Consider the following 27,362-nt stretch of genomic DNA (forward strand, 5'->3'; position numbering starts at 1 on the left):
AAAGCAGCAAAATACATTCGCCGTGGCACGAAGTAACAATTAATTGGTTTTGGAAAAGTACGGTATGGATAAGGACGAGACAGAGAGTGGATCGCGGGGGTGCAAGGGAGGGTAGAGGTATGAGAAAGAGGGACGTTAAAGATGGCGTTGGGTACGAGAAGGGAAACGAAAAGTCGCAGAGGATGTGTGAAAACAGAAGGAGCAGAAGCGTAATAATAATAATAATTAATAAACAGCTGTGCAGCACTCTCTACTACTAAAACCCGAGTTCGTAGTTGTTTGTTTTATTCTTTATTCCCACAGCTTTAAACCTAAACACATTGGTCGCTGGCCATTATCAAGCTTCACGGTTTTTGACGAACCAACTTTGATCTAGTTGGCTGGTTGGTGCTAAAAGCAGAGGTTCTTTGGGCGACGTGTTTGCAGGATCGAGAATTTTTTTTTCATTTTCCTTTCGTTAGTTTGGTCGTTATTTATAAACTCCGGTTTAATATTTCATTTTGCGCTTCAATCACAATTTTCAAATAATTTCAGAGAATAATTTACGATTACATTTGACGACTCGTCTTTAGTATGCATACCATTTTGTTAGTTACTATAGCGTTACTAGATGCGCCTACAGTAGCCGCAGAGTCTTATCTAAAACGTAACTTTGCCATCCTGTCTACACGACAGTGGGGGAACAATGTTTGCTTTGTGCCGTTTTGTCCAATACCGCCACAACATAGCAATCGGACGAACCGATCCGAAGTAGACTAGCTCGACCAACCCTAACAAACTGAAACCCATAAATAGACCAAGTAAGCCACCGCAATTTGCTACGAAATCGGTTGTATCATACAGTTCGCTGCGCTGCATCGATAGGAATTGGCTTCCTTAAAAAAGATCAATGCATCGGAGTGATGACAGGGCTCCGAAAGCGGGTGCCCGTAATAGCATATAGGCTTGAGATTCGTTTGCGATATCTCGGCATCGTACTGGATTGAGCTGCATTCGGGCAGGCAGTTACATTGGGCTAGGAAATCGGATGATTTATTGCCATCTGAGATCATATTCTCTTCGCGCAGCTCTTCCTCGGCTCTTAAATAATGGTACATCTTGCTGACACCGCATACCTCCGTCTGATTGTCATGCATCATGGAGTATTTGACGCAGCCAACCTTGTGCAGCGTGTAGTTGGTAAGACACTCCATTTCGCAATTTTTCTGTGTGTACACCTTGAAGAACCTTAGGTAGCGTTCGTGGTTGAAGAAACAGTTACGACTGGAAATAGGGATATCGAGATTGTATGAAATGAGAACAGTGTCTGCAAGACGGGATCCTACCGTTCTGGGGTATATTTGCGCAGTCCATCCGACGTTGTGATGATTTTTGGCTTCACCGTAATCATCACGTGCTGATCAAGCGGTATCCGATAGTACTGCTTCGATGGCTGTGGAAACTCCGCAGGAGGATGCAGAATAAGTTTATAGCCTTCTAACGCTCCCTAGAAGATAATCTCAGGTTAACATTAGAAAGAGTCGGGATTGGGACGAATAGGACAATTTGTGTTACCCGACACAGATCGTGGTCGCCTTTGATTTGTTCCAACCAAACGTTCAACCCGGCATGCTCTCCTGCATCAATCGCACGGTAAGGGTACGCATCAAGACCCGAATTTCTTGCGTAACCCTTCTCTATTGTCCACAACGACGCCTTATGGCTTGTCGAAATGTGTTTGTAGTCCTTTTGCATCTTATCGACCCGCAACATCTCCTCAGCCGGCAGCATGTTGAAGGTGTAGCAGATACCTTCTTCAGTGATAGTTTCGTAGAAAAGATCTGCACACTGATGTTGCTGACGACGCCATGTGCATGATCTTGTAACATTTGTCATCGGAAGCGAAACGTTTCGCAGTAAATCGACGATGGCCGGATTACTGAATTGGGCACTGCCCACCTCCATCCAGATTGGTGGCTTTAAGCAAAGCTGTGATACTGCTAGTAGTCGATCGTACCTAATTAAAAACGAAAGGTATAGAGGAGGTGTTGGTTGCTAGTTGGTTTTTTACGAACCAAATCACTGCACGTGATTATCCAAAACACCCCAACATTATCCAAAACACCCCCGTGGCATTATCCAAAACACCCCAACGCGTCGAAAATAATCGCATGAACATAGCGGAAAAGTCGAAGTAGCGTTTGTCGGTTTTAACTTCTGAACAGATAGTAACAGCTGGGAAAGGAATCTGTCGGATCGGTGTCGGCTTCTGGGAGAAGTTCACTATTACCGGCGTTTCTTCCCATTTGCGATAGACATCCAGTATCAGCCAAATGCATACAAACATCGACAACAAGAAGACAGCAATCCACCATATTCTGTAAAGCAGATTAACATTCCGGTTCCCGACCCCCCGGGCAGGGAATTAATCACCATTAATTGCTGGTCATCAGAATGTTAGCTATATTCCTTCTCACTTTTCGAACAATGTACGCTGCTTGCAACCAATGTACTTAACACCGTGTACTGTACTGTTTGAGCAATAATCGTGGAACAAGCTTCTGATACCACTTGTAATGTTGCACTTTTCGCACGCATTATGCGCCTCCAGATCGATAGAGTGAGAATCCATCCGTACAGTTCTCGTTCGGTGACCGCCACTGACTGGAGTTACGGTTCGACCGCATCGTTTATAGCACCAGCATAGCTGTTTCCGTTTTTACAAGCCTCACAGTTCACACGAAGGAATTGGCACAGGTGCGAGGTTAAAATTGGAATTTGACTATTTGCTCAACCAAGGGAAGGCATCAATGAATCGCGTGGCCGATTGAAGCATGTTTGAATCCGGAATGGACTTTACTCGTCGAGTTAAAATTGCGTTAAGGATGAACGAAGTGCCCGAGAAAGGCGATAACAGCACCATGTGCTCAGTATTCAGGGGCTCGGCTTCCTCGGTGTGGCCAGATCTACCCTAATTTAGTAATAGAGAACTAATAAATACATTTTAAGCATGCATACCATAGCATAGAGTATGGAAAAATTGTGGGACGCCATGAGAGATACTTTCGGAAGTTCGATGGATACTCAACACGGGATGCAGCTTTCTTTCCGGACGGAATGGATAGATCGTCGTACACTGCGGCATTAATCGATCGTCCCTGATATATTTAAGACACGAGCCTACCGGTTTGCCGTTGTTCTACGGTTCCGTGTTTGACCCAAGATTAACAGTATTTTACTTAAGTACTATGTCTTTTAGGACGTAGACCAAAGAAAGTATGCATTATGATGTAGCATTAGAAACCGTTCCGTGTATTTATTTTATAACAATTTGGATGCTAGCCCAAGGCAGTTTGTCTTTGGCCATCGTTAATCCAAAGTTCTAACTTCTATTAACATAAAGAAACATGTTTGTAAAAAAAATGATTTTGATGTTGATTGCAGTGTTGAACATGTAATGAGCTCTTCGAAATCAAATTAACATCTACAAGCATCCTCATTCCATTCCAGGTTTCGGTTGTTCAGGTAAACATTTATTCTTACTACCAAATTTTCGTTTGATAGATTTTTTTAGAGTAGGATGGTTAATCAATTAGAGTCGTATAATCAATTAAATAAAACTAAATTTCGAATCATATTTTAATTACCTTGATTGTATCACTCTAATACAACTGTTTCAGCATAAATGACTACGAATAGCAATAAGCTATCGATTCAGATTTCCATTTCAAACCTGCTCTATAAGAATACTTTTGCAAGATATTCATGTGCGTGGCAGGGGAACAAATAATCCGCCTTGGTTTCGTCCAAACATACCGACGAGGTGAGTACAGACAGGCTGAGCAAATATTACCGAACATCGCACCTTGCTATGCATAACTCTACCGCGAACAATCGACGGGTTAAAACTGATTTGCCGCTTTACGAGAGTTTGAAGTTCAGTTAATGGTGACATGTTTCCAGTGAAACAGCCCAGAGTGATGAGGGTGGTAAAGATCGCATGGCAAGATCAACGGTTCGCGAAGGTGTAAGGGAGATGTAATGATAACGTTTTAACGAAAAGTCAATTCGGGTAATCCCCGAAAGGCATGTTTTGGACATAGAATGACGCTTAAAAGACGTCCACGGATCTGGTCAACTCAGTTCGGATCTCTTCGATCTCGGCACACGGCACACAATAGGATGGAATTTAGCGTGCTGTTTGTCGCACTCTTTGCATCAGTGCTGGGTTGGTTTGTAACAACTGTTGATGGTGGTAAGCAGTATGGAGTACCTTTTCTGCCTTGAACGTATCGAATAATTGTACGGTTTATTATAGCAGCTGTTTTTCGTGAATGTGTGGATAGTCAAAGCTGTGTACAAATTGCTCTTTGTGGTCAGTATTTACATTACGTGAACGAATCACCAAAAAATTGGCCTCCTAGTGTTCGGCAAAAGGCGTTAATGCGATTATGCGACACGCAAAAGAGTGTCAACGGTTCCAAGGTATGCGTCGTTTTATTGGGATATGCCATTGATTTGAATTGCCATTTATGCCATTAATTTTCAGATTTATTACATATGCTGCGAGCGAGAGGAGATCACGTGCGGTGTATCAAGAGTACAGTTGATCGCTTACGGACAGGAGACCAAGCCTTATGGATTTCCCTGGATGGCGCTGCTGGAATCAACTATCCATGAGGAGCTTCCTTGTGGGGGGAGCCTCATTAGTGACCGCCACGTACTTACTGCCGCACACTGTGTAAAAGGGCGTACAATGTAGGATTGTAAATAATCGTGCATTAAAAAGTAGTACCTCTAAGCAGTTTTCTTAATTACATCTGTGCAGTTTAAGCATACGCCTTGGAGTGCACGACCTAAATCGTGATCAATACTGTGATGAACAGCGCATTCGTTTTAAAGACAGCAACGAAGATGAAGACGAGTATTTATCTAACTGTGGACCACCGGCTCAGCGGATTCCCGTTCAAACCATTTCCACGCACCCCAAGTACAGTCCGCGATCGAAACGCAACGATTTGGCAATATTGCGACTCCGGTATCCTGCGGTCATCGGTTACAGTGAGTGTGTTGGGAACGTGGTTTGAAATTCAATTTCTATCAAATGGTGTACTTTTTCCAACAGGCATTATACCGATCTGTTTACCAATAACGGACGAACTGAGAATGTATCTACCGACGGATTCGTTTGTTACCGGCTGGGGCATGACAGAGCAAGGGCACAGGTCATCGATTTTGCGTTATGCTGTTTTACCAACAGTACCCGCCGCCGAATGTGGAATGCTAATCAAAGAACTCGATCGAATGATTGTTCTTGATAAGGGACACCTTTGCGCCGGTGGTAATAACAAAACGGCACACTGCAATGGAGATTCTGGCGGTCCTTTACAGTACATATCGGACTCTAATCGTTTCGTTCTGCAAGGTGTCGTATCATTCGGCGTGAAAACATGCGGTACCAAAGTGGCACCGGGTGTATTCGCGAACGTGAGTAATTATATTGATTGGATTATTGCAGAAGGCAAGGTACTTCCCTAGCAGACGCATAATATAAATAAACCTCATGTAACCACTGCTGTGTTGATGCCATTTAAAGTAAATGCAAGTAAGGTAGAAATGCTGTTATGGGTTTTTATAAACGTACTTCTATATAGGAAAGCGACGGCTTACCTGACACAATTTGTGCAAAATAGTGCGATCGAAAGATGTAGCGCCAATGAAGCAAATAGGCTCATAAGAAAAATCTCCCGATCGTACTATTCTCGATCAATCTGTTGGTGTGATTTTGTTAGATTTTGCGTGTCACTTTTGACCTCCACTCTTTGGTACCCGTTTTTCCACGATTCTCTCAGTTGGCGTGATTTTTGCTGATTCCTTATTTTGCTTTTGATAAAAACAAAAAAAATCATCAACAGTATTAGCATTTTTCGCACAGGGTGCTTCATATCTATTGCAATCTACAGAGAAAGGCAAGATGAAGCGAGACAGACTTCGGTCGTTATCTTTTTCTAGTCCTGGAACGGTTGTTGAGTATTACGTTTTAACAACTCTGGACTTTTGTTAGTACGTACCCGTTTTTGCGGTGCAGTGCGGTGTTAGTTTACTATCCTTTTTTATTGCGTCTGCATTTTGTGTATCGCCGTTGCTAAATCCTCTCAGTGAAATGACACCAATCAATCAAGCGTCCCTGCAGGATTTGATGCAGTGGCGACAAATAACGGATCTTTGGGCAAGTGTTTACCAGCGATAAAGCGAATCGCTTTGTTTCTCATCCATCATTAAGACGATCACTAAAACATTCTACAATTATTCGAATAGGTTAAGTGTGCCTGCTCGATCGAAACTGATGATCCTATCGATCCGTGTTGGTTTTACGGCACATTCTTCGAGCTCAGCCTGTCAGCAGCAGTACCGCTCAAGGAGACCTCTTTGGTGGAGTTCTTGCGATCACATTTCCCGGACTTTGAGCTAGTACTATCGAGTGAAGGGGAAATTATGGAGGTCGACTGCGTTCTTGTCTACTCGCTGCTTCTGTATTTCTCTTGCTTGCTTCATCCCATCCCCCGTCTGCAGGACGTTTGTAAGCAATTCGCGAGTCATGAACAGCGAATTGTAAAATGCTTCCTCGAGTGTTTCCTAACGACGGACAAAATCAACCGTTGGTTCGTAGGAAGCGCGATTGGCGCTGCTGTACGTTCCGCTGCACCCAATATGCAGTATCAGGCGAAAGAGGACGAGATGGGAAGCCACTGGCATGAAGTGCTACACAAAATCAAAGATCTGAACCAGCAGCTCGAGACGGCACGGTCGGAAAATGCCAGCCTCAGCAAGGAAAATGACTACATACGGAGCCGGTCGGTCGCAATGAAGGAACTGGAAAAGCAAAACCAATGGCTACGAAAGCGGCACAAGGATGCAGAGGAGGAGTGTATGGTGCTGCACAACGAGATCGCAGCATGCAAAGATGCGCTGGTGAAAACAAAATCCGATCTGCACGATCTGCAAAAACGATGTTCAGTGCAGCAAGTCGATCTAGCCGAGAAAACGCAGAAATGTTCCGCGCTCAGTGATACGGTGGCGAATATGCATGAAAAACTGGAACAAACCGAAGGTATCCTTGCAGAGCTGAACGTTGCCCATCAGGAGATCCTGTGCAAACTGGCACAGAGCGATCAATCGACGGATTCGGTTGTGCAAGCGCTAACCAAAGCGTTGCGGGAGCTGCAAACCAGCTACGACCAATGCCACTACAATTCCGAAGTCCTCTCGGCTAAGCTTTATATGGAACGTGTTAAGAATGAAAAGATTCGGAAAGAAATAGCGACAATTCGCGAGCAATGCGACTTGGAGAAACGGGAAGCCCGAAAGATTCATGGAGAAAATATGGATAAAATTAAAGAACGTATGGTACGTATTTTTGTCCATTAACAGAATTATGTGACAGAAAATATGAAAACTGTATACTCCGGTTTGAGATAACTCATATCATATCGTTCATATCGATCGTTTGCAATTTAATTTTTGAGAATAGTACCATTTAGTTGTACATCAAATTTATTCGTTCTCATCCCATACCCTAGTTTACAATTTTGTTCGTCTTCTGTTTCGAATATTTTTAGAAACTGTTGCAAGAACAATTGGCACTGGAGGAGCGTAAAAATGAAAATGTACCGCAACAGACATGTCTTTGTAAATATGATTCATCGGTAGAAGAAATTAATAAGGAAAATCCACCAAAGCAAATCTGCCCGCGTAAGTATTATAGATTTTAAATTAATAGCATCAACCGTACCTCGACTATAATCAACACGTTTAGCCGCAGCAAAGATCAAACAAGAAAACGAAGAACCTGAGCTGTTTACAGCTCAGTACCTTGAGGATCTACAAAACGGGAAGTGCAGGTTACCAAATGGAAGCCAAGTTCCCAACTCGGAGCTGATGGAACGTAACTCAAAGGTGCTTCCACATCTGCGTACAAACTACACAGCGCTGTATTCGGAGTGCGAGATAGACTCGATTGATACACCGGTAGTTACAAGAATCACATGGTTCTATAACTTTTTTTTAACAAAATGTATTTCTCTCGTTTTCCCAACTACTCGATAAATGCAGCCCAGCATCGGGAAACAGAGAAACAACTCACCGGACCAGTACAAGGAAGCGGCTAAGGAAAAGAACGTTAAATTAGTCGGAACGTCTTCGGTAGCTACCAGCAGCCTCAAAAGTAAACCTCTCGGTAGTGGCAGTAAAGCTGGTGCAACGAAAACGTCCGGCACACAAAAGCTATTGGTCAATTCTTCGAGTCTACTGAGCATTTTGAGCCAGCACAATGAGGTAATTCAGAAGAATGTCGCGTTCCTTAATTTCCTTAATTCAAACGTCGATGGGTGTTGAGACTCATGGCCTGTTTTAGTTCAGAACGATGGTCGTTTGATGGCCTCATCGTTACCTCATCATTACGATGTAGTACAATAGGAACCATATAGATAGATTTTGCGACATCTTTTCCGTGACTCTAACAACTTTTCTTGACGATGCCTTAGGACACACCGACCGTTGCCAATATCGTGGATTCTAGAAACTCACATCCGATGAGGAATATGACGGTCAATGTTTTGCGGGAAGCTATCACAATGGTGTTAAACAATCGTCAACAGAGTAGTGGAGATTCGACCGACCGACCACAGACGCCTGTCCCGCGCTGTACTAGTGGCTCACAATCGACAGGCACCAAAAAACAGAACCGTAAACGTTCTATCCTTTTTGATGCGAACCGCAGGTTGGACGACGTGCCAAGCGTTAGCCGGCGTCAACCGCGTCAATGACGATAATTGCTTAGTACACTGGAAACGCCTCTTTGCTGAACATTGCGACTACTATTTAAACCTACCCATCTGATGTCCATGTTTGTAATATTTTTCATATTTTTTAATCCCTTTTACATCATTCCAATTGTGATATAATGGTACTCGTAAGTTAATTAAATCAACTCGTAAGTGATCGAACCGTATGAGATCACAAATAAAGCTGTTAATAAGATAAGTTTGAAGTTATTTGCCTTTCAGTCGCTGCATTTTGTGGTACACAGGACCTTCGGAGTAGCTATTCATATAATCCGCTAGAGTTCTCTTCCGCGGACGAAGAATATTCGTTGGCTGGAGCTTCTGGTAAGTAGGTTTTCCGGATGAGAACAGAATGTTTTGTAGCATAATACTTGTTGGGAGATATATTGATATCATTTGATTGGTGTGGATTTATTTGTTAATAGATTAATTGATCAACTTTTGTCGGTAAAAAAAATCACACAACTTTTAGCCATATAAAGTTCTTATATGGCCAAACGGTGGCTCAGCCGCGTATAGTCTTTTTCATTGCCTCTTTTGACGTCAGGAAACTCACCAAAAAACAGCTTTTCTCACCAAAACAATAACCGAACCACTTTTACACCAAGCACAACAGACTGTAGCGAGATAACGCGCCAAAGAGTGATTTTGTATTGTGTAAAGACGTGCCGAAGCGTGTTAATTGAGAGAAGAAGCAGTTAAGAATCCGGCAAACCCAACAGCACGCTTCAAGATGGATCAGATGCTACCGAGTCCGGGGTTTTCCATCCCCAGCATCGGTACTCCTCTTCACCAGCCCGAGGAAGATCAGCAGATTCTACCGCATGCCTATCAGCAGCAGCAGTCGATGCCACACATGACCCCCATGGGTGGGCTCAGCTCGAGCAACTACAGCATGGGAATGCCGGCCATCGGAACACCGTCCAGTTCCGGCAAAAGCATGCACACGTACGCGCCGAGCTTCTCTATACCACAGAATATGATCCAACCCCAAACACCGGTAAGCAATCTCTCGCTGCGTTTGTTGGGTATCATTTGAATGACCTCTTCTCTTTGTGTTTCGCGGCTTCCAGCAAAGTCTCATGTCCCCGATGGTACCGATGACGGAATCGAAAGCAGCTGCTACTCCCCGAGCCGACCATGCGAGCAGCGGCGGCAGCGTCCGTGATCCGGAGAACATCGGCAGTGTCAACATTCATCAGACCATGGGACCGGCCACCCCGATGACGCCCATGACACCGAGCGAATCGGCCATCCTGCCTCAGTTGCAGAACATCGTCTCGACGGTGAACCTGAGCTGTAAGCTGGACCTCAAAAAGATTGCCCTGCACGCCCGTAACGCCGAGTACAATCCGAAACGTTTCGCTGCCGTTATTATGCGTATCCGGGAACCGCGCACGACGGCCCTTATCTTCTCCTCGGGTAAAATGGTATGCACTGGAGCGAAGAGTGAAGAAGATTCTCGGTTGGCGGCCCGAAAGTACGCTCGGATCATCCAGAAGCTAGGCTTTACGGTAAGTTGGTCCCTCCAGAAACTGGGTAAAACGGTACGCAGGAACCTGTATGTTTGATGTTTTCGGTTTTCCTTTTTTTCAGGCAAAGTTTCTGGACTTTAAAGTACAAAACATGGTCGGTAGCTGCGATGTACGGTTTCCGATTCGGTTGGAAGGATTGGTGCTGACACACGGGCGGTTCAGCTCTTACGAGCCGGAACTGTTCCCTGGACTCATCTACCGTATGGTGAAGCCCCGTATCGTGTTGCTGATTTTCGTGTCCGGGAAGGTGGTACTGACCGGGGCCAAGGTGCGCCAGGAGATCTACGATGCTTTTGAGAACATCTATCCGATTCTCAAGAGCTTCAAAAAGCAGTAATATCGTCTGTGGGGCCACCGGAAGGACGAGAGCATTTGTTGTTGCGTACGTGCATTCGTGTTTAGAGATAGGCGCTGATGCGGTGGTTGCGTTGACAAAAGCAAATACCTGTAATAAGACAACTTTACTATTTAAATAAATAAGATAACCATTTGGATCAAAGTAAAAACCGATAAAAGCATGTTTGTTTTCGTTTCCACCGTATTAGACCCATTAAAACCCTTACTGTACCCATAAATTGAGGAAAAAACTCGAACAACGGATGTTCGAGCATGAGCTTGCATGAAGGATGTTCGAGCATGAAGGGGACTGTCAACTCGAGTTTGCGCGAACAACAATGGATAGATCTGTCAGATTGTGCTGGTCGAAGGTCGAATGTTCGTAAGTTTGTGCGTAGCAACTTTCCATCAATAATTCGATCCTTTACTATCTTTTAGCTTGTTACTGTTTACCGCTGCAATATGGCCAGCTATAGGAGAAGGAAAGATGAAGATCGAGCGTTTTGGAGAGAGTTTATCGGGCTGTATCGCCGACTTCCTGATTTATGGAACGGGAACAGCAATGGATATCTCGATAGAAATAAGAGGGAAGCTTCATACAAAATACTGGTGGATAAAATGAAGCAATTCGATCCCCGTGCGGATAAGGCAAGTGTATGCACCAAAATCAACTCTCTGCGCTCGACCTACCGCAGGGAGTTGAATAAAGTGAAAGCGATGAGAGGTACAGGCGAAGAATATGTGCCAAGTTTGTATTACTTCGACGACATGAGTTTCCTGAGGGATCAGGAAAATTCTGGAATTTGCTCCCCGGCAATGCGAAAGAAAGGAGAATTCGTCGAAAATGGCGAAGAAAGCAAATTTATGGAAGAAAATACCGAATCCGAGGTACAGTATCGATTCCCATTTCTAATGTATCTGCTGTTATGTTCCTTCAAAATTATGCAGATTTTTCCACCCGTTTTGTTGCAGGTTGACGAAGGCAGTTCCCATGAATCCCGACTCCTGCCCGAATCCAGCTGGCAGCCTACGTGCAGCAAACAACCGACGTTAAATGAGTCCTCGAGAGAAAGCGAAGAATCTAAAAGGGCAAAACTATTGTCTTTGGCTTATAAACGTCTTACAAACCCTCCTTCGGAAAACGAGCTCCTAGTGAAATCGTGGCTTGCAGATTACGAAAAGCTGAGTCCAGATCAGCAGCTGTATGCTAAAAAGTTCATTAATGACGTTCTTTTCGAAGGGCAGCTAGGCAACCTGCACAGATACGCAATAACCGTAAATAATGCACCTCAACCATCGGCCAGCTTCCAGCATGCTCAAAGGGCACATCCACAGGGTCACGGTTCCTGTGCATTTTTTTCCTTGGGCGCATCCTCTTCATCTAATGCAAATCCTCCGGATCCATCGCCATCACCACATTCTAACGATTCCACTCATTGTGACTCATCGCGTGCCTCGAGACAGGTGGAAGAGATGAATAATTCGGCGCTTGTTGGATCTCTTCAAGACGTTCTTAAGGAAGAACAGTTTGACTGAACATGATCAGCGATGCGTTATCCCTTGTACCTATAGTTGAATTGGAGAAATAAACGAGCTCAAGTTGAACTATCAACTACTACATTTACTCACCTTTAACAGGAATGAGAACGCCACGTCGAGTCGCAAGAAAACACCTGTACTTTAGCTTCGCATGGATGGTTTTTTATTATAATGTACAATTGAATATTCTAAATTAATCAGCTAAACCCTATTCCTTATCTGTTTGCACAATCACCTGAACCTTTGTGCCGGAAACGCACAGGAAATGGTCACTCTTTGATTACGAGCTTCCGTTCGTCTTGGAAAGGTACCTAATAACTTAATAACTCATTGGCCACTGTTCTGGCCGCTCCGTAATCTTGCGCCTTGTCTTTAGTAGGATGCTAAAAAATTGGGTACGTCATCGCACTGATCCGCTACTAGTGGGTGCCTCTCCCGGAGGAATTTGTGTTAATTTATCATGAAGCAGAACACGTGGAATGATGATCGATGATCGACGCAACGAATCGGTTGTACAAACAAACGGTGTGTAACTGGGTGTACGCAGGAAATACTGTGTGACACAGAAGCGAATGGCGTAGCGTATGGCCTGTTACTGACTGACTTTGCGGTCTAACGGCTAGCACAGCTCATTGAGCGGAACCGGAATGGAGAGCTGCCTCGTGTTCGATCGGTCGTACGCGTCAAGCGTCCTTTCGAGCACCACACGAACGACAGCCACACTGCTTTTAACCTTTAACGGACAGATTTTGTACCAAGTGTTCGGCCTTTGCTTTCATCTGATCCGAGGCATGCTTGGCCGCTTCACGCAGCTTCTGTGCCTTCGAACCGTGGTGATCTTTGGCTGAGGTCGCAGCTGCGGCCAACGCTGCCGGATGATTCGGGAACATGTGGTGCAGTACAAAGTTGAACCCGTCCACCGTTTTGGCGCAGTTCTTCTTGAACCGATCGAGCCCGAACGCACGGATGGCCGTCCCGAATCCGTACACCGACGAGTCGATCCAAGCCGACCGTATTGCGATCGTTTTGCCCGGATGATCCGGAAGCGATTTGTAGACCACCTGCTCGACGACACTCTATAGCAGCAGTGAAGGATTATATAAAACAAATGAATTAGATTAGATTATGCTCTTCCTGTTCTCCGTAAACCTTCCGGGACTTACCATTATTTTGTTAAATCCAATATTACGCGTGTACGTCACGAGAGTTCGCTCCTTGGGATCCACGACCGATTCCTCGACGATGTTGACCGATTTTGCCTTGAAGAAGCGTTCGCCCCACTTCGGAACGCGGTTCGTCTTCGTCAGTAGCCGCTTGCTGTGCAGTTTACCATTCCGTATCTCTCGGCTAACCGTATCCTCCGACAGGACGTGCGAGCTGCGGTGTGTCGGTAAAACAGATGTGCGATCATTAAGTGTGCAAGTTAAGGTTCGCGCCTGCTGTGGCCACAGCGCCGGCAGCGTCACATATTGCGACCATTAAAAATAGAACGAAACGTGCACGACACGGTTCGGGACCGGCGGCCCGCATCCCACATGCGATGCACATTACATAATGCGTGCGCTGTGATGGCCTTAGACCACGTCGCTGTTGACGGTAGACGTCGTTGTTGGCGTAGATAGCAACCTCAATCGTGGCTATTTTCTCGCTCAACACAGAACCCCGTACCATCGAGAAGCCAGCGCAGTGCACTTTGGATCGGATGTTCGCTTTTGCGCCAGTCATTTCGCATGTGGGCTTACCTGAAAGGATTCGGGTACCGATTCCAGAAGCCCTGCGTTACTTGCTCCCAGGAATAGTTGAAGACGGTGGAGTTTTCATAATATTTTGCCATGTTTCTGGGCTTTACGGTTCGCGATTGTTTCGTTCGATCGGAGCAACCTTCTTTTGGGGAAGATTGAAAACTCACAGTACCGGTGCCTTATCGAGGGAGACGGCTAGCGAGCGAAATCACTTTCGATTTTGCCCATCCGCTGCCGATAAGTTACCGGCGGAGAATTCCTTGTTTCTTCTTATCAACACGGAAACAACAACAACACAGCTGCGGCTATCTTTTTCGGTCGTTCGGTCGAAGGGGGAGGATGATGGAATTGTTATCTCTCGCGTTCACTAGCACAATGCCTTTTATTAAGATTGGAATTTGGAATCTCCAAATATTGATTGCAGACTTCGCGCAATTTTCTCAACTCTCGCGAAGGATTTTTTCTTTTCAACGCGACCACAAACCAGAAGAAGAAGAAAAAAAGTGCAGCTGCCAAAATCCGTGTGACCCAAAAGTGGTTTATGCGCGTGGGTTGAAATGTGGAAAACGACCTGGACTGGAATTTTACCAACTTTTGCGACAAAATTATTATCTTTTCGGGAAAAGACGAGAAAAGGATTAAACGCACTTAGAATCAACACACAGTATCAATGCAAACCACAAAAAGAGCGCAAGCGTTTCCAACCAGATTTTACGCTTCATGTGGCACTGGCTTCACATTTGGCAGCACTTTGTTTACATTCGGCTCGTTTGAAAAAATGGAATTTTCCGACTGAGGATTTTCCGCACGTGCTCCTGAACCCAGCTGTTCCGCCGTTCTTAGTTCATTATGCCTAGTTCCTGCCCCGTTTTAGAGCATCCAGAGGACACCGGTAGCGATATCAACGATGTGTTTGAGGATATCTTTCTGACCGAAGAGCGCATCATCGAGGAGAGTTTTCATCAAGGGCTAGAGGCCGGTCAGCAGCAGGAATCCGTTGAGGAGGCGCACGATTACGGTTACAAGAAGGGAGCGGAAGTTGGACGGGAAATCGGATTCTACCAAACGGTGGTGAGCGAAATCAGCACGCAGGAAGAAGTAACAAGCAACGAAAAGGCAGCTGCACTGATCGGAGAAGTACAAGCCGCGCTTGATCAGTATCCTCGTGATAACAATCCGGACGTCGATTTACTCCATTCGCTCCAACAGATTCGCAACAAATATCGACGGCTGTGTGCTCTGCTTAAGCTACCGTTCAAATACGTCCAGACGAATGATCTTTCGTTTTAGAACGATCAAGATGGAACGTTTGAGGCAACAGATCGATACGATCGCTCGGTTTCTCGAACCAAACGCCGCTTTCATCAACTGCCACATGGTGGACTATCTTACCGAACAGCACTGGGATCGGTATGTGCCGAAACCGATCCAGAGTGAGCTATTATCGGTGGAAGACTATCTTCGAGCTAAACATGTGTTCTGGGGTCAGTTCGATCAACCTTCCGATAGCGTGAGCGACGAGCTTCCCGCTGTGAAAGCGTTTATCGAAGAAACGCGAAAATATCGTTTAGAAGGCAGTGAAGTCCAGGGCACAGCGCTGACGCTAGCAGAGTTCCAAAATGCGCTGGAAAAATGTCGTAAAGAGACGCGACTGAAAATGACCGAGCTAATGAATGTGAAGAAATGCCACGAAGTTGAAATCGCGGCCGCTGTAGTTGCCTCGCTGTGTACGGCCGTGGCTTCGGGTTTACCCAACGGTACTCAGGACGATATACTGGTGATCGATGCCGGTGATGGTAAGGGTTACCTCTCGTCCCGGATTGCAGTAGAGCATGGTATCAAGGTACTGGGAGTGGACTGTAACGAAGAGAACACTAGCAACGCCGAGAAGCGTCGTGATCGATTGAAGGTAATGAAGAATAAACAAGCAAGACCTTATCAATAGGACCTTAAGCATGGCTTCTCTTCTCTTTCAGACAAAGATCCCGAAAGCCGTGAAAAAGGCAAACCTCGAGGAGGATGAACACTTCACCAACCTGCTACAGGGAGATACGCTGGAAACGCTCTACCGAACAACTACTCAACTGATCGATTTCGAAACCGATCTTATCGCGCTGGCAAAGCACCATTTTCCTGCCGACAATCACCGCACGTTCTGTCTGTGCGGTCTACACACGTGCGGCAATTTGGGTCCCAATTGTCTTCGTCTTTTCCATCAAAACCGAACGATCGCTAGTATAATGAACGTTGGCTGCTGCTACCACCTGATGCGGGAAGAGTTTGTGATGGATGATTTCTACAATCCAGCTAAAATCTCCGATAACCCGGGGTACGGTTTTCCAATGAGTTCGTATCTACGGAACCGCCAGTTCGCTATCGGGCGTAATGCAAGAAATTTGGCTTCCGAGTCAATCGAACGTGCCTGCATTAATCGAGAGAATCCTAGCGACAAGCTTGGGTACCGAGCGCTGTTGCAGATTGTATTGCTTCAGTATGGCCAGAAGAAATCGCTCCAAGTTGGACGGCTCAAGAGCGGTGACTTCATCGATTACGTCCGCAAATCCGTTCGACGGTTGGGGTTGGAAGGTCGCGTGACGATCAGTGATGATAGTTTGGTCGAGCTGGAAACACGCTTTTCGACAGAGCTGGAGCAGCTGAAGGTGTTCTATTTGATACGGCAACAATTTGCACCGGTCGTTGAGACGTTGATACTGTTGGATCGGTTGCTGTTTCTACGAGAATGCGGATACGAGCGAAGCTTTTTAGTGAAGTTGTTCCAACCCGTCGTTTCACCGCGTTGTTATGCCTTGATAGCAATGAAATAAAGATATGTGCTATTTAAATTTCGTTTAACAGCAGCTAGTTCATTGATAAATTGGTTTTTGCGAAAGAATAAAACTATTTCGAGGAGGGAGGAAGGAGTCAGTACAAAATATCTTCCACTAGGTCGGCGTAGAGACCTTCGTTCGACTGCAGAGTGAACGCATTCTTTCGATATGTTAGCTTCTCTGGAGTCGAAGCCGATCGTTCGATGCGGTATTTGGACAGCAGCTTCACCAACGCTATCTTAATCTGCAGGGTACCGAAATGAGATCCTAGGCACGTGCGTGGCCCTACACCGAAGGGCATGTATGTGCAAGGCTGTATTTGGTCGAGATTTTCCTTGGAAAACCGATCAGGATCGAACTGGTGAGGATTCGGAAAATACTGGAAAGAGAAAACGATAGACAGATTGAAACACTGAACCGTGAAGTAGGGATTGACCGCATTACCTTAGGATCACGATGGATGGCATAGATCGGTATTAATATTGGCATCTTGTCAGGAATCACAAAGTCGTGAAGTGGCTCCAGTTTGTATCCTGTTGCACCGTCCGGTACTGAGCATTGACGTTCCAAGAAAGGCAGGACCGGGTAAAGTCGCGCAGTTTCAGAAATTACCGTACCGAGGTACGGCATTTCATTGTTAAGCGCTTCGTAGGGAATATCTTGACCATATTTCTGCACAAGAGTGCGCACCTCATCTCGCAGTTTTCTTTGAACGTCGGGCTAAAGGGAGAATTCAGAAGATATCAGTCCAACGTGTGTGTCAATATTTCATCTGCGATACTTACATTTCTGGTCAACTCGTAAAGTGCAAACGAAAGCACCGAGGAGGTCGTCTCGAAACTGGCCATGTAGAAGGTTGCCGCTTGCGCTACCAGTACGTCCCCTTTGAGTGCTGTAGAAGGGAAGTTAACGTGGAGGTGAGTTAAGAACCATGACCGCATATAAATCGAACAGGATCGAACGTACGTATCTTCTTCTCGACTCCCAAAGTGGCATTGTTGTTCTTGAGTGTGATCATGGAATCGATAAAATCGCCACGACTTTCGCCACTCTTTTCCCGTCTCGCAATCTCCTGCTCGATGATCGTCTTGAGGAACAACTCGGTGTCACGCGGAAAGAGCTTCAACCGAAGATACGGTACCAGTTCGGGCATGAAGAAGAACGATGCCATTGTCATACCCCGTCCTGGACCATATTCGAAAATTTTGCGTCCGTAATGGCGAAACTCGGACTCGGTATCCTGCAGGCAGTTGGACCGGATACCGAAGAACGTACTAGCAATGACGTCCGTAGTGTATCGGGCACTCAATTCCTTAAACTCCGTCTCCCGTACACCAGGCCGAACTTCAGGTAGTGCGTCGAGGGATGCAACCATATCCACGCCGACCTGTGAGGAGAGAGAATGATAAGGAAAAATGAAAGAATAACGCAGTCTTTGACCACATTGCACCGATAAGTAATAGCGTCACCGAACCTGCTCGATTAGCACTCGCAGTTTCTTCAGCTTGGCACTAGTCAACGATGGGGTCAACAGACTACGGAGCGGCTTCCACAATGGTTCTTTGATCATCATTAGATTGTAGTATCCAATCGTATCGTGGAACCGATCGGCGCACATTTGCCGATTGATAAAATAACTCGCATCGGTGCAGAGCATCCGTTTGATAAGCTCCGGACTTCGGATCACAAGAGCCGCGCGGGTGAATATGTTCACACCGAAGAAATCACTGTTCCGCGTACTCGGATGGTTATATATGTGATCCATGTAATCGAAACTCGAGTGCCGTTGAAGGAATATACTACTGAAGTTACCGATCACCGGGATCTCCAGGATATACGGAACGTGCGCATAGTTCCAGAAATTGTGTCTTCGCCAACCGAAATAGGATAAGCACAGTATGATCAGGGCAACCAAAATGTCCCTCACTTCTAGCATTGCTATGAAGATATAGACCGTAAATAGGGGAACGGAACACTGAACACGCTAGGGTCGGCGGTCGACGTTTTACTGCCCGCCTGTCTGTGTTATAAGCGATTAGCGACGAAACAGCCGCATATTCGTTCGATTGTCTCACTGATAATGTAACCAACTGTGCGTTGTTCGCGCGTGGAGCTAACTGCATTTGGAGTTTATCTGCTCCCGATTACTGTGTACCGTCGGCCTAGATTTATATTCGTACGATTGTAGTGCACCATTATCGCTGCACGCGAACGAATGGCGTGGGAATCGGCTGTAAGGGTTGTGCCGTGTGGTGGTCGCATAACACGTTATACTTAATCGGATTTCTAGTTGCGTTAATATCTTTGGTTAATTGTTACGATTTTACACAGTGGCTTGGTAGTCGTCCACGACGGTCCGAAGGACGCATGTCCTTGAGCTTCGCAGACTGAAGAGCAAACGAGTGGCCGCGTGCGCGTCTCTTTTATCGTTATCACGGCTGTATTGTGGAGTTACTATGCCAGAAGGCACTGCTACTGAGTGTTACGACGATACAGTGTGCTAGCGTATTGGAGGGTCCGTAGCATTATCTATCTTTTGTCATTAATCGGCGGTATTGTTTCGTCCATTGGAGGTCAATAAAAATTGTTTGAAAATCTCATTAACTTGACGATCGTTTGCATTATAGCTTATCTCCTTATTACTTATTGATGATTTAGTCATGAATTCGGCATAACATGTTTTCATAAAAAGGGACTGTCCATGAGGCACGTGTTTGAAATGCGCAACTATTACATCGATGATGTTATCGGAAATCGACTATGCTTAGAGATGTGCACAAAAACTTAAGAACAGTTTTGGAATTTTTTTAAGCATAAATATTTAAAAATGAAGAGCACTTACTTGCACAACGAGCGGATACATTTGTTTGATTTTGCTTAAACTCAGCGACGGCGTCAGATAGGAACGGAGCTGCTTCCAGAGCGGATTTCTGATCATCAACAGGTTATAGTAACCAATCGGATCACCATGTGGATCGGTGCACATCGTTCTACCCGGCGGGGAAATGAAGTGTTTAATTAACTGGAGATGAGCGCCTCCACGAACGTCTGTGGCATTCGCCACCCCATCCCACTCACCGATTGGAGAAGAAGGCAGCATCTTTGATCAGTATCTGCTTGATGAGCTCGGGTTCGCGTAAGACCAGTGTCGGTGTGATGAGTTTGCTGATACCGAACAGGGCACTATCGCGCACTCGATCACTCTCGTACAGTTCGTCCATCAGATCGAACATGGATTTACGCATCAGAATCGCCTCGAGGAAGTTACCGACGACCGGGCGTCCCTCGATGTACGGAACGCACGAACGTTGCCAGTACCGGGTACCGATGGTAGTAACAAACCATAGCAGAAACACGAAGAAACAGACGAGCACCAGCGTCAGATAGCCCTGAATCACGTCAACACCGGTGAGGCTCATGTTCAAGCGCCTGGGACAAGCACAATAGAGAGACGAGTGTGTTGGGATGAAATATAAACCACACGAATGTTCCGATGTCACGGAGAACTATCACCAGCAACAGTTAGACGCATCGTATACGCGCTGATTTCTGACTTGACTAGCTTTGTTCGATGTCACAAGACGCCACGACAGCGAGGGAAGAAGATAATCTTATTGACCGGAGCTACGGCCAGCAACACGCACTACACCTGCGTAGCTAGTGGGTACTAATTTCGAACTAGGGCATGCTGCGGCCACTGTCCAGCCGTGTTACTGACCTATGTTCACCATAGGCAGTACGCTGGGGAAGCGGTATTGATAACTTTACCCTCGAAGCAAAGTTAGCTGATTACGATTTTGACTTCTTTGAATGTCTTTTTGTGAAAAAGTGGATCGAGTTTTGCTGTAATCTGTTTTCAATCAAAAGATTGATACAATAAAAATGTTTATTTTATGTGAGCAGGCAAGCAAAATTCGTTGTTTTATTCAGTATGTTGTTTTTGGTTTTCATGTGACGATGTTTTTCCTATATAAGTATGTTAGTGTGTCTAAAGTACGATCACCTCTAGGGGGACGGTGACAAGACAGTGGGAATCGCAAAACTTCCAGAACGTTTGTATGGTTTCTCGCTCACAACGACCATTGTAGGTGGATTATATTTCCCTTGTTGCAAATCCCATTTGCCTGTATGCGTAGATGGTTAACCTTGATGAATGAATTTTAATGGCCACTCGGATGCTGGCTGACGGGTTTTGCTCGCGACACATTATCGCACAGTTTGGACGATACTGACAGATGAATGAAGAGCGTCGTAACCAGATGCGGCGTGCTCACGGATAGTTGTCCCCAGGCTGAATTTGAGATCCGTAACGTGATAGCTGTTGGTGTCAGGATTCTGGCTTGTACTCCGATTAGGATCCAACTGTGCACCTAACGCTGTTCTCCAAATTAAAAGCCGCATTAAGCGTATTTTCGAAAGGCAATGATAATTGCTAACCTTCATGAGGAGCTAAGTGGGACCATGTCACAAATACAGCATTGAAACATAAGTGGATGATGATAAGAATAAACTGGTTCGACTCACAACGGTTCATTTTGATGGTGACTAGCAGAACAACCGAACTTGAATGCAGCGAGGACGCGGATTTTATAGTTAAATGGAAACGAAGAACATCCTTCGATACCTCAATAGAATAAAACCTCCCTAAACTCGCGGGACAAATAAAATTAATAATTCAATTAACAAAGTAACCATTGCTAGAAAGATAAGAATAGAAACCAAATAAACTAAGTTTGAAGGTAATTGGTTCAAAGCATTGACAGCATTGACACAAGTAATGTCGTGAATACTATTTGGACTGTTTGAGGTTCATTTCATTTTATAATTGAAAAGATATCCTATTGAGTTCCACATGAATAAAATGAAAGAAATAAATGAAAAAAAAAAATTCACATCATTTATTAGGCGAATCGTCAGTAGAGACTAGTAGGGGATAATGATGAGATGAAAAGAAGATTAAGAAGATTTTAGTAAAGCAGTCTATACAAAAATTGTCATGCTTAGAGACTAGGGATATAGCTCCGTGTGTAGTGAAAATGTTGCAATATGAAAGAGTAAGGGGAATGTGAAGTTAAAGTACATTATCTGCAGCAATTAAGCCGTTTGAAATCAGTTTTGACCACAAATCGATCCGAATGTGTGAGTTTCAAGATTTTAACGTGATGACGTTCGACCACATGTCGCGAAACGCGTCAAAAACAATTAGGAAAATGGTCGAAATAGTAACCTATTCGCTGTATATGCTGTATATCCCATCCGCTTCATGTCCATGTCCTAAATGAATTGCAATTGATAACCATTGGTTTCAAACTCTGCTTAGACAGTTCGTAAGTGTCCGAGAGACATCAAATTAATTAACAATCAAATCTATTTTAAAGGATTTTCTTCCTTTTTCATATTTCACAAAATATTTTAAAACTTTTTTAAACGTAAAAAACTGAACCACGTCAATCTCACAATAGCTCAGGGAAAATATACACCCGAACTGTAATGCTCTGGTTATGCTCAGGGGTTTATTAGGTTAATCTCGTCCGTCTCTGCTCAAATGCAAGTTTTTCAAAAATGATGGACAGCTCATCCTATCAAACATACAAATCTATATCCTAGGCCCATGATGATGATTACCTCATTTCAAATGGCCGAGATTTGGGCATCTTCACACTGGCGAACGTTTATTTGCCACTAAACATTTCATCATACCTTTCCAGCGCCGACCCAGCTGTTTACACACAATAGCGCCAAAAAGACCAGGGTTCGTGAGTGAGAGGAAAATATTTAGAGTTAAGAAACGCATCAAATCTCATCTCCCTTGGTCTGGGCAGAATTTGGTAATATTTATCACACAACATACATTTCCGCGGTACCAGAGCCGGGATTGAAAAGCAGAAATGGTGAATGTTTATTGATTACACGTTTCATCACTTCATACACCTCGCGCATTCCTGGACGGTATGAGCAATTTATGCTGCATTTGCGAAACAATTTTATAAGTCATTAAATCATACAGCGCGGATTTTAAGTGGCCTTTCAGTTTTAAGTAGTAGTTTTAATCAAAGTAGTAGTTTTAATCAAATGTATCTTTAATATAATGATTCCCTTAAGTCATCCCAAATAATGTTTTAATCGTATTAGTCTTCAATCTTACGATGTGCAATCCTACTTGCGCAAGGATAAATTTTGATTTGATTGAATTTGAAAATTAGTGACGCAATGGTTATGGTCGTGTGTTGCTTCCGCACATAAGAACGATCGCATTAGATCAGGCGTCTTGAAGATGATGATGTGTGTGTGTGTGTGTGTGTTTTTTTGGAATTTTTATCGATTACGTCTCCGGCACAGCTGTGCAGACTGTTGGCGCTCACGAGCATCATTCAGCGCGGAAAGGTTCTAAAAATATATTCTAAACATTTTCACCGTTCCTTCTACCACCAGCGCCCCTACTAGTGATCGCGCCAGGCGCATGTAAAGTTGGTCCCACGGTACCCCACCTTCCCGGTGGGGGCCACGTGAGTGACAAAATGCCAGATCGATCATAGCGTTACCTACCAACCTAGGGGATCGCCTGTCTGCTATGTAAGTGGGATTCGCTTTTTGGCGCGTATTTCCGTGTGCGCCGATGGAACTACCACGTGTTGTCGACACTGGGCAGCGCCTTAGGCAGGTCTAGTTTGACTTTGACATTGAGAAAGCGGCGCGCGAATGCAAACCACTTGGATTCTTTATTTTGGGACATTTCATTTTCCTACTTCGTGTCATCGTTTTGAATCGGTTCATCTTTTGGCACAAATCCGGTGGCAGCAGAAAGATAAACTGCCAACACTACATTCTATACACAACGAACCAACCTGCCGTGAAGCGCGGAGGTCTCCGTTTTGCATCATGCTGGTTGTCCCTATTTTAAGCTCGCATGTTTGTTGTCATAGCAAGGAGCTAATAGTCGCACCGGAATGGAACAGGCAACACCGTGGGACGGTTGTAACGGGCAAGACAAATATGATGTCATGAAGGATGGGGATTCGATCATCGTTTTTGCTACTTGACCGAGGAGAAGAAGCTGAGGCAATGCTATCATTTTTAAATAAATTGATTACTACTGGTGTTGGAACCTTTCAAAACGTCGCTGAGGGCTTTCGGGCGTAGGGTGAAGGAGAGAGGCAGATAGCTTCGTGACCTAGAATATACCCACTGATTAAGCTGTATTGAAGAACTTGACACACTGTGCTGTTCTTTCGATCGGTGTTTTACGATGGCGCTTTGTGTTTTTGAAAATAAAACTATAAATTCCAGCTACAGCAGTACCATAACAACTGATTGGAAGCTAGACACGGATCTAGACAATAATACAACGAGGCGGTATTTGGAAGATTAGACGTAGTATGTATGCAACAACCTTTGAACATTTACTTGATGTAGATTGTGTAATTAAGGGCTAAAATTTAAGTAACATTAACGGTCCTACTTTTAAACCTTCTTTGAACTAAAAAAAAGACAGGACCTGTTCAAACAGAATGATGAAATTTGGGTGCCAATACGTCTAATCTAATTTTGGAATCTACGCTCTCAAACTCAAATTCCACTGAAAACGATGATCGAAACACAATAAGTCATCAACCGTGAACAGAATGTCGTAATCAAGTAAACAAAATATGTAAGGGTACGGATCACCTTCCCTTCCAAAAACCCTCCGATACTGAAGACTGAAGTTGGTCGCTTCGGCAATAGAACGTCCCGTAGCAATAGTATCCACTTCGCGACTCCCGATTGTGTCACTCGCTTTGATCATTACAGTCACGCCAAGAGTCTAGCGGGCCGTTCGCGTACATAAATAAATAGCTAAACTGTTTGCTTCGAACACTCTCGACCGTTCCGGTGTCGCCTATTGGTCTGTTTACACAGACCCTGCCGGTGAAACTCTTTCCGCGGCCAACTTTGGGGAGCATCTCAGCGTGCACGCCCAAGAATGTTTCCCTTTGGTCAGCAAAATCTCCATTTTGGGTTGTTTCGATTCCGTGCGTCCCATCAGCGAGTTCCGTTTTTTGTTTGAAGGAATCCAAAGTCCTCCAAAATTTTTGGCATTCTGGTTGAACCATGCATACATTATGAGGTGAGGTGACAGGTGCGTGGTGCGTACGTGTTACTTTGGCTTCTTCTTATCGAAATGCAAATGAACCACCGGCATCGATGAGCTCACAAGCTCACGGAATGTGCGTGCGTGCGTGGCCGCGATCGTAGAAGTGCGATCACACCTTGCCTCATCGCCGGGGGTTCAAGTAAAACAAATAGTGACCAAAAGGGAATAGTTGGTGCACTGTACAACAGACCCTCTCACCCTGCCAGTGACATCATTTCGGTTCAGTAGTGCGCTGAACCGTTTACGAATTTATACCCTCCGAGAACTGACACTTGGAGCTGTTGGGCTAAAGTACTGACACTTGGACTAGATCTTCCTACCTCCCGGTTCCCGGTGTGTTGATGTTGATACGAAAATACTGACATCAAACACCAGCAGCAGTAGCAGCAGAAGCAGCAGCTGTAAGGCGGATCGACTAGTGTACCAGCACTAGTATACCAACCTCGGGGCCAATACTAGTCTGACCTAACGGTGCGGAGTTGACTGAATACGCGACGACGCGTATCGGACGTTTTACGGGTTGACGGGTTTCGGTTTTCTTACCCCCCGACCGTCGGTTCGCATCGCTGAATCCGGTAAAGATAGGACGCGACGACGGTGTTAGCGCTCTCTGCTGCGAACTCCCTGCGTCAGACTACTGGTTGGATGATCTGGCTCGGGGTCTTTGTTGTCTTTAAATTCTATAGCGTACAGTACAGTCACTTTGGGGGTTTCTTTTGCTCTCTGGGGTTGGGGTTCTGGTTTTGCTGCAGGTTAAAGGCCCGTCAAAACGACGCGACTACAGAGAGGTATATTGTTTCTAACGTATTCAGATGGACACTGCAGATTGTACTGCATTCTTTTGGAGATATACTGGACTTAAGCTTAGTAGCATGATGTTTTGCGATTCAGTTTGTTGTTTTAAGATGAATTTAATACATACTGAAGTTCGTGATGTATAATAGATTCCCAGAATTCCTGCATCTCGATCACGAATTTCCTTAACGCTAATGACGCTCAACGCGTCGCCCAAAGGGAGAGTTTTCCAATCTCTATACTTGCTACAATCAATCCCACCAACACTGATAGCCACATTCGTCGGAAACATAAAACTGAAATACGCATCACACACTCGGCCACGCACCAGCGACAAGGGGCCCGCGATCTCGGCCCGTCACGGTTCGAGTACTATTCGGTCCGGGCCTCCCCGGGGGTGGTTTATGAATGTGTAGCCGTCAGTAGATTGCCAGCGCGCCTAAACTCTTTCTTTCAATTCGTCGAGGAGAGCAGGGCCAGTGCATCGAAGGGACGGAAGGTGGCGCACGACGGCGTTGGCCACAAATCTCCGTCGTCGTCGACGCGGTTTAATTTGCGACCGACGCGTATCGTTCTCCTTTCTTTCGTGATCCAATGGCACTTGTCGTCGGGGGCACGTGCTTGGTGAGAAAACGAAAAAGAGGCGCTGAGGGCCACAACTGACGACGCAACAAGTGGGGCCCCCGGAGCATACCATTTGATTTATTTCTATAAAGGAGTTACCACGGGTTTGGTGAAAAACATACTTTGAAGACACGAATTTTGGGGCGCCGTGGCACGATCATCAATCAATTGTCTGCGAAACCCGGGGCCCAGGGGTGGTCGTCACAGGTGCAACAAGTGACAGCAACATGTGGTTCGCGTATTTAGCGGCCTCACTTAGTCGCTTTATAATAGGACTCTACGAGCGGAACAATTCGCAACAATTCAGAGAATGTCCTGAAATGCTCCTACAAATTGATAAACCATTTGCTTAAACTCGGTGGGTAAATGTCTGTTGTGTGATCATCATCAAAAAGATGAGTAAAAGACCAAATTATTCTGGGAAAAACGTTTCGTTCAACCATATCCACGGTGCTATAAATGAAGTTTACAAATCCAGCATGCAAACCATAAATCGAACCCAATACACTATCAAACGTGATCCAGAAATAAATGTTTTTGGAACAAATATATGGATCCAGTTTGATTCACTGAAATAGAGCAAACTATTTGTCAATGTAAGGGTGGCTTTAAGTCGCAGATACAGCCAAAAACAAATGGTTAGCTTCGTTTGCTGTAGTATGTAAATTCAAAGTTTATATGGGATACATAGAATTGAGATTTAAGATCTCGCGTTCACTTTATAAATCTAGTGTTCTTGCGGGTTTCCCTAATAGGAATAGACTATTTCTATATTTAAATTGTGAAAAAATTAATCGGTATTGTGAAATGTACAGTATCATATATTTGATTACTAATCATAATGATTTAAAAATTACATGAAAGGAATTTAACATTTACGTTTGTCCCAATAATTGATTTATGCCTTAACAATTATGAAATATCAAGACTCTAATCTAACATGAATTATTAATAATAATAATAATAATAATAATAAGTCCAGACCAATTTGAATATTACCATCTCGAACT

General features: G+C 44.8%; 7 protein-coding genes and 1 pseudogene across 9 annotated transcripts; 5 read left to right on the top strand and 3 right to left on the bottom strand.

Moving 5' to 3' along the window:
- Positions 1-639: 639 nt before the first annotated feature.
- Positions 640-2,611, bottom strand: LOC125955370 (pickpocket protein 28-like; annotated as a pseudogene).
- Positions 2,612-4,367: 1,756 nt separating this feature from the next.
- LOC125954325 (serine protease grass-like) lies at positions 4,368-5,533 on the top strand. The gene is made up of 4 exons (XM_049684520.1): positions 4,368-4,464; positions 4,529-4,737; positions 4,808-5,040; positions 5,105-5,533. The coding sequence occupies exons 1-4, from the start codon at positions 4,423-4,425 to the stop codon at positions 5,515-5,517; spliced, it is 897 nt and encodes a 298-aa protein (XP_049540477.1). The 5' UTR covers positions 4,368-4,422; the 3' UTR covers positions 5,518-5,533.
- A 3,881-nt stretch (positions 5,534-9,414) lies between these two features.
- LOC125954319 (uncharacterized) lies at positions 9,415-10,862 on the top strand. The gene is made up of 3 exons (XM_049684512.1): positions 9,415-9,822; positions 9,896-10,336; positions 10,419-10,862. Exons 1-3 carry the CDS (start codon positions 9,556-9,558, stop codon positions 10,692-10,694), a joined length of 984 nt encoding a protein of 327 aa, XP_049540469.1. The 5' UTR covers positions 9,415-9,555; the 3' UTR covers positions 10,695-10,862.
- A 191-nt stretch (positions 10,863-11,053) lies between these two features.
- On the top strand, positions 11,054-12,272 carry LOC125954317 (uncharacterized). The gene is made up of 3 exons (XM_049684510.1): positions 11,054-11,071; positions 11,132-11,581; positions 11,666-12,272. The coding sequence occupies exons 2-3, from the start codon at positions 11,156-11,158 to the stop codon at positions 12,227-12,229; spliced, it is 990 nt and encodes a 329-aa protein (XP_049540467.1). The 5' UTR covers positions 11,054-11,071; positions 11,132-11,155; the 3' UTR covers positions 12,230-12,272.
- A 106-nt stretch (positions 12,273-12,378) lies between these two features.
- Positions 12,379-14,446, bottom strand: LOC125954340 (protein preli-like). The gene is made up of 3 exons (XM_049684539.1): positions 13,975-14,446; positions 13,396-13,609; positions 12,379-13,308 (listed from the first exon to the last, which is right to left on the bottom strand). Exons 1-3 carry the CDS (start codon positions 14,064-14,066, stop codon positions 12,961-12,963), a joined length of 654 nt encoding a protein of 217 aa, XP_049540496.1. The 5' UTR covers positions 14,067-14,446; the 3' UTR covers positions 12,379-12,960.
- Positions 14,447-14,726: 280 nt separating this feature from the next.
- LOC125954361 (uncharacterized) lies at positions 14,727-15,394 on the top strand. Its single transcript, XM_049684572.1, has one exon. It carries the CDS (start codon positions 14,824-14,826, stop codon positions 15,262-15,264), a length of 441 nt encoding a protein of 146 aa, XP_049540529.1. The 5' UTR covers positions 14,727-14,823; the 3' UTR covers positions 15,265-15,394.
- Positions 15,275-16,915, top strand: LOC125954281 (probable methyltransferase-like protein 25). The gene is made up of 2 exons (XM_049684443.1): positions 15,275-15,883; positions 15,951-16,915. Exons 1-2 carry the CDS (start codon positions 15,275-15,277, stop codon positions 16,797-16,799), a joined length of 1,458 nt encoding a protein of 485 aa, XP_049540400.1. The 3' UTR covers positions 16,800-16,915.
- On the bottom strand, positions 16,850-25,939 carry LOC125954278 (cytochrome P450 6g1-like). Of its 3 annotated transcripts, none has more exons than XM_049684437.1 (7): positions 25,856-25,939; positions 19,881-20,231; positions 19,645-19,792; positions 17,769-18,189; positions 17,588-17,694; positions 17,247-17,522; positions 16,850-17,181 (listed from the first exon to the last, which is right to left on the bottom strand). In XM_049684437.1, the coding sequence occupies exons 1-7, from the start codon at positions 25,894-25,896 to the stop codon at positions 16,897-16,899; spliced, it is 1,629 nt and encodes a 542-aa protein (XP_049540394.1). In that variant the 5' UTR covers positions 25,897-25,939; the 3' UTR covers positions 16,850-16,896. The 3 variants fall into 3 exon arrangements, with proteins under 3 accessions (XP_049540394.1, XP_049540395.1, XP_049540396.1); XM_049684438.1 differs by lacking the exon at positions 25,856-25,939 and adding an exon at positions 20,316-20,558; XM_049684439.1 differs by lacking the exons at positions 19,645-19,792; positions 19,881-20,231; positions 25,856-25,939 and adding an exon at positions 18,277-19,117.
- Between the last annotated feature and the right edge of the window lie 1,423 nt (positions 25,940-27,362).

Source organism: Anopheles darlingi, chromosome 3, assembly GCF_943734745.1.
Source record: "Anopheles darlingi chromosome 3, idAnoDarlMG_H_01, whole genome shotgun sequence".
NCBI lineage: Eukaryota > Metazoa > Arthropoda > Insecta > Diptera > Culicidae > Anopheles > Anopheles darlingi.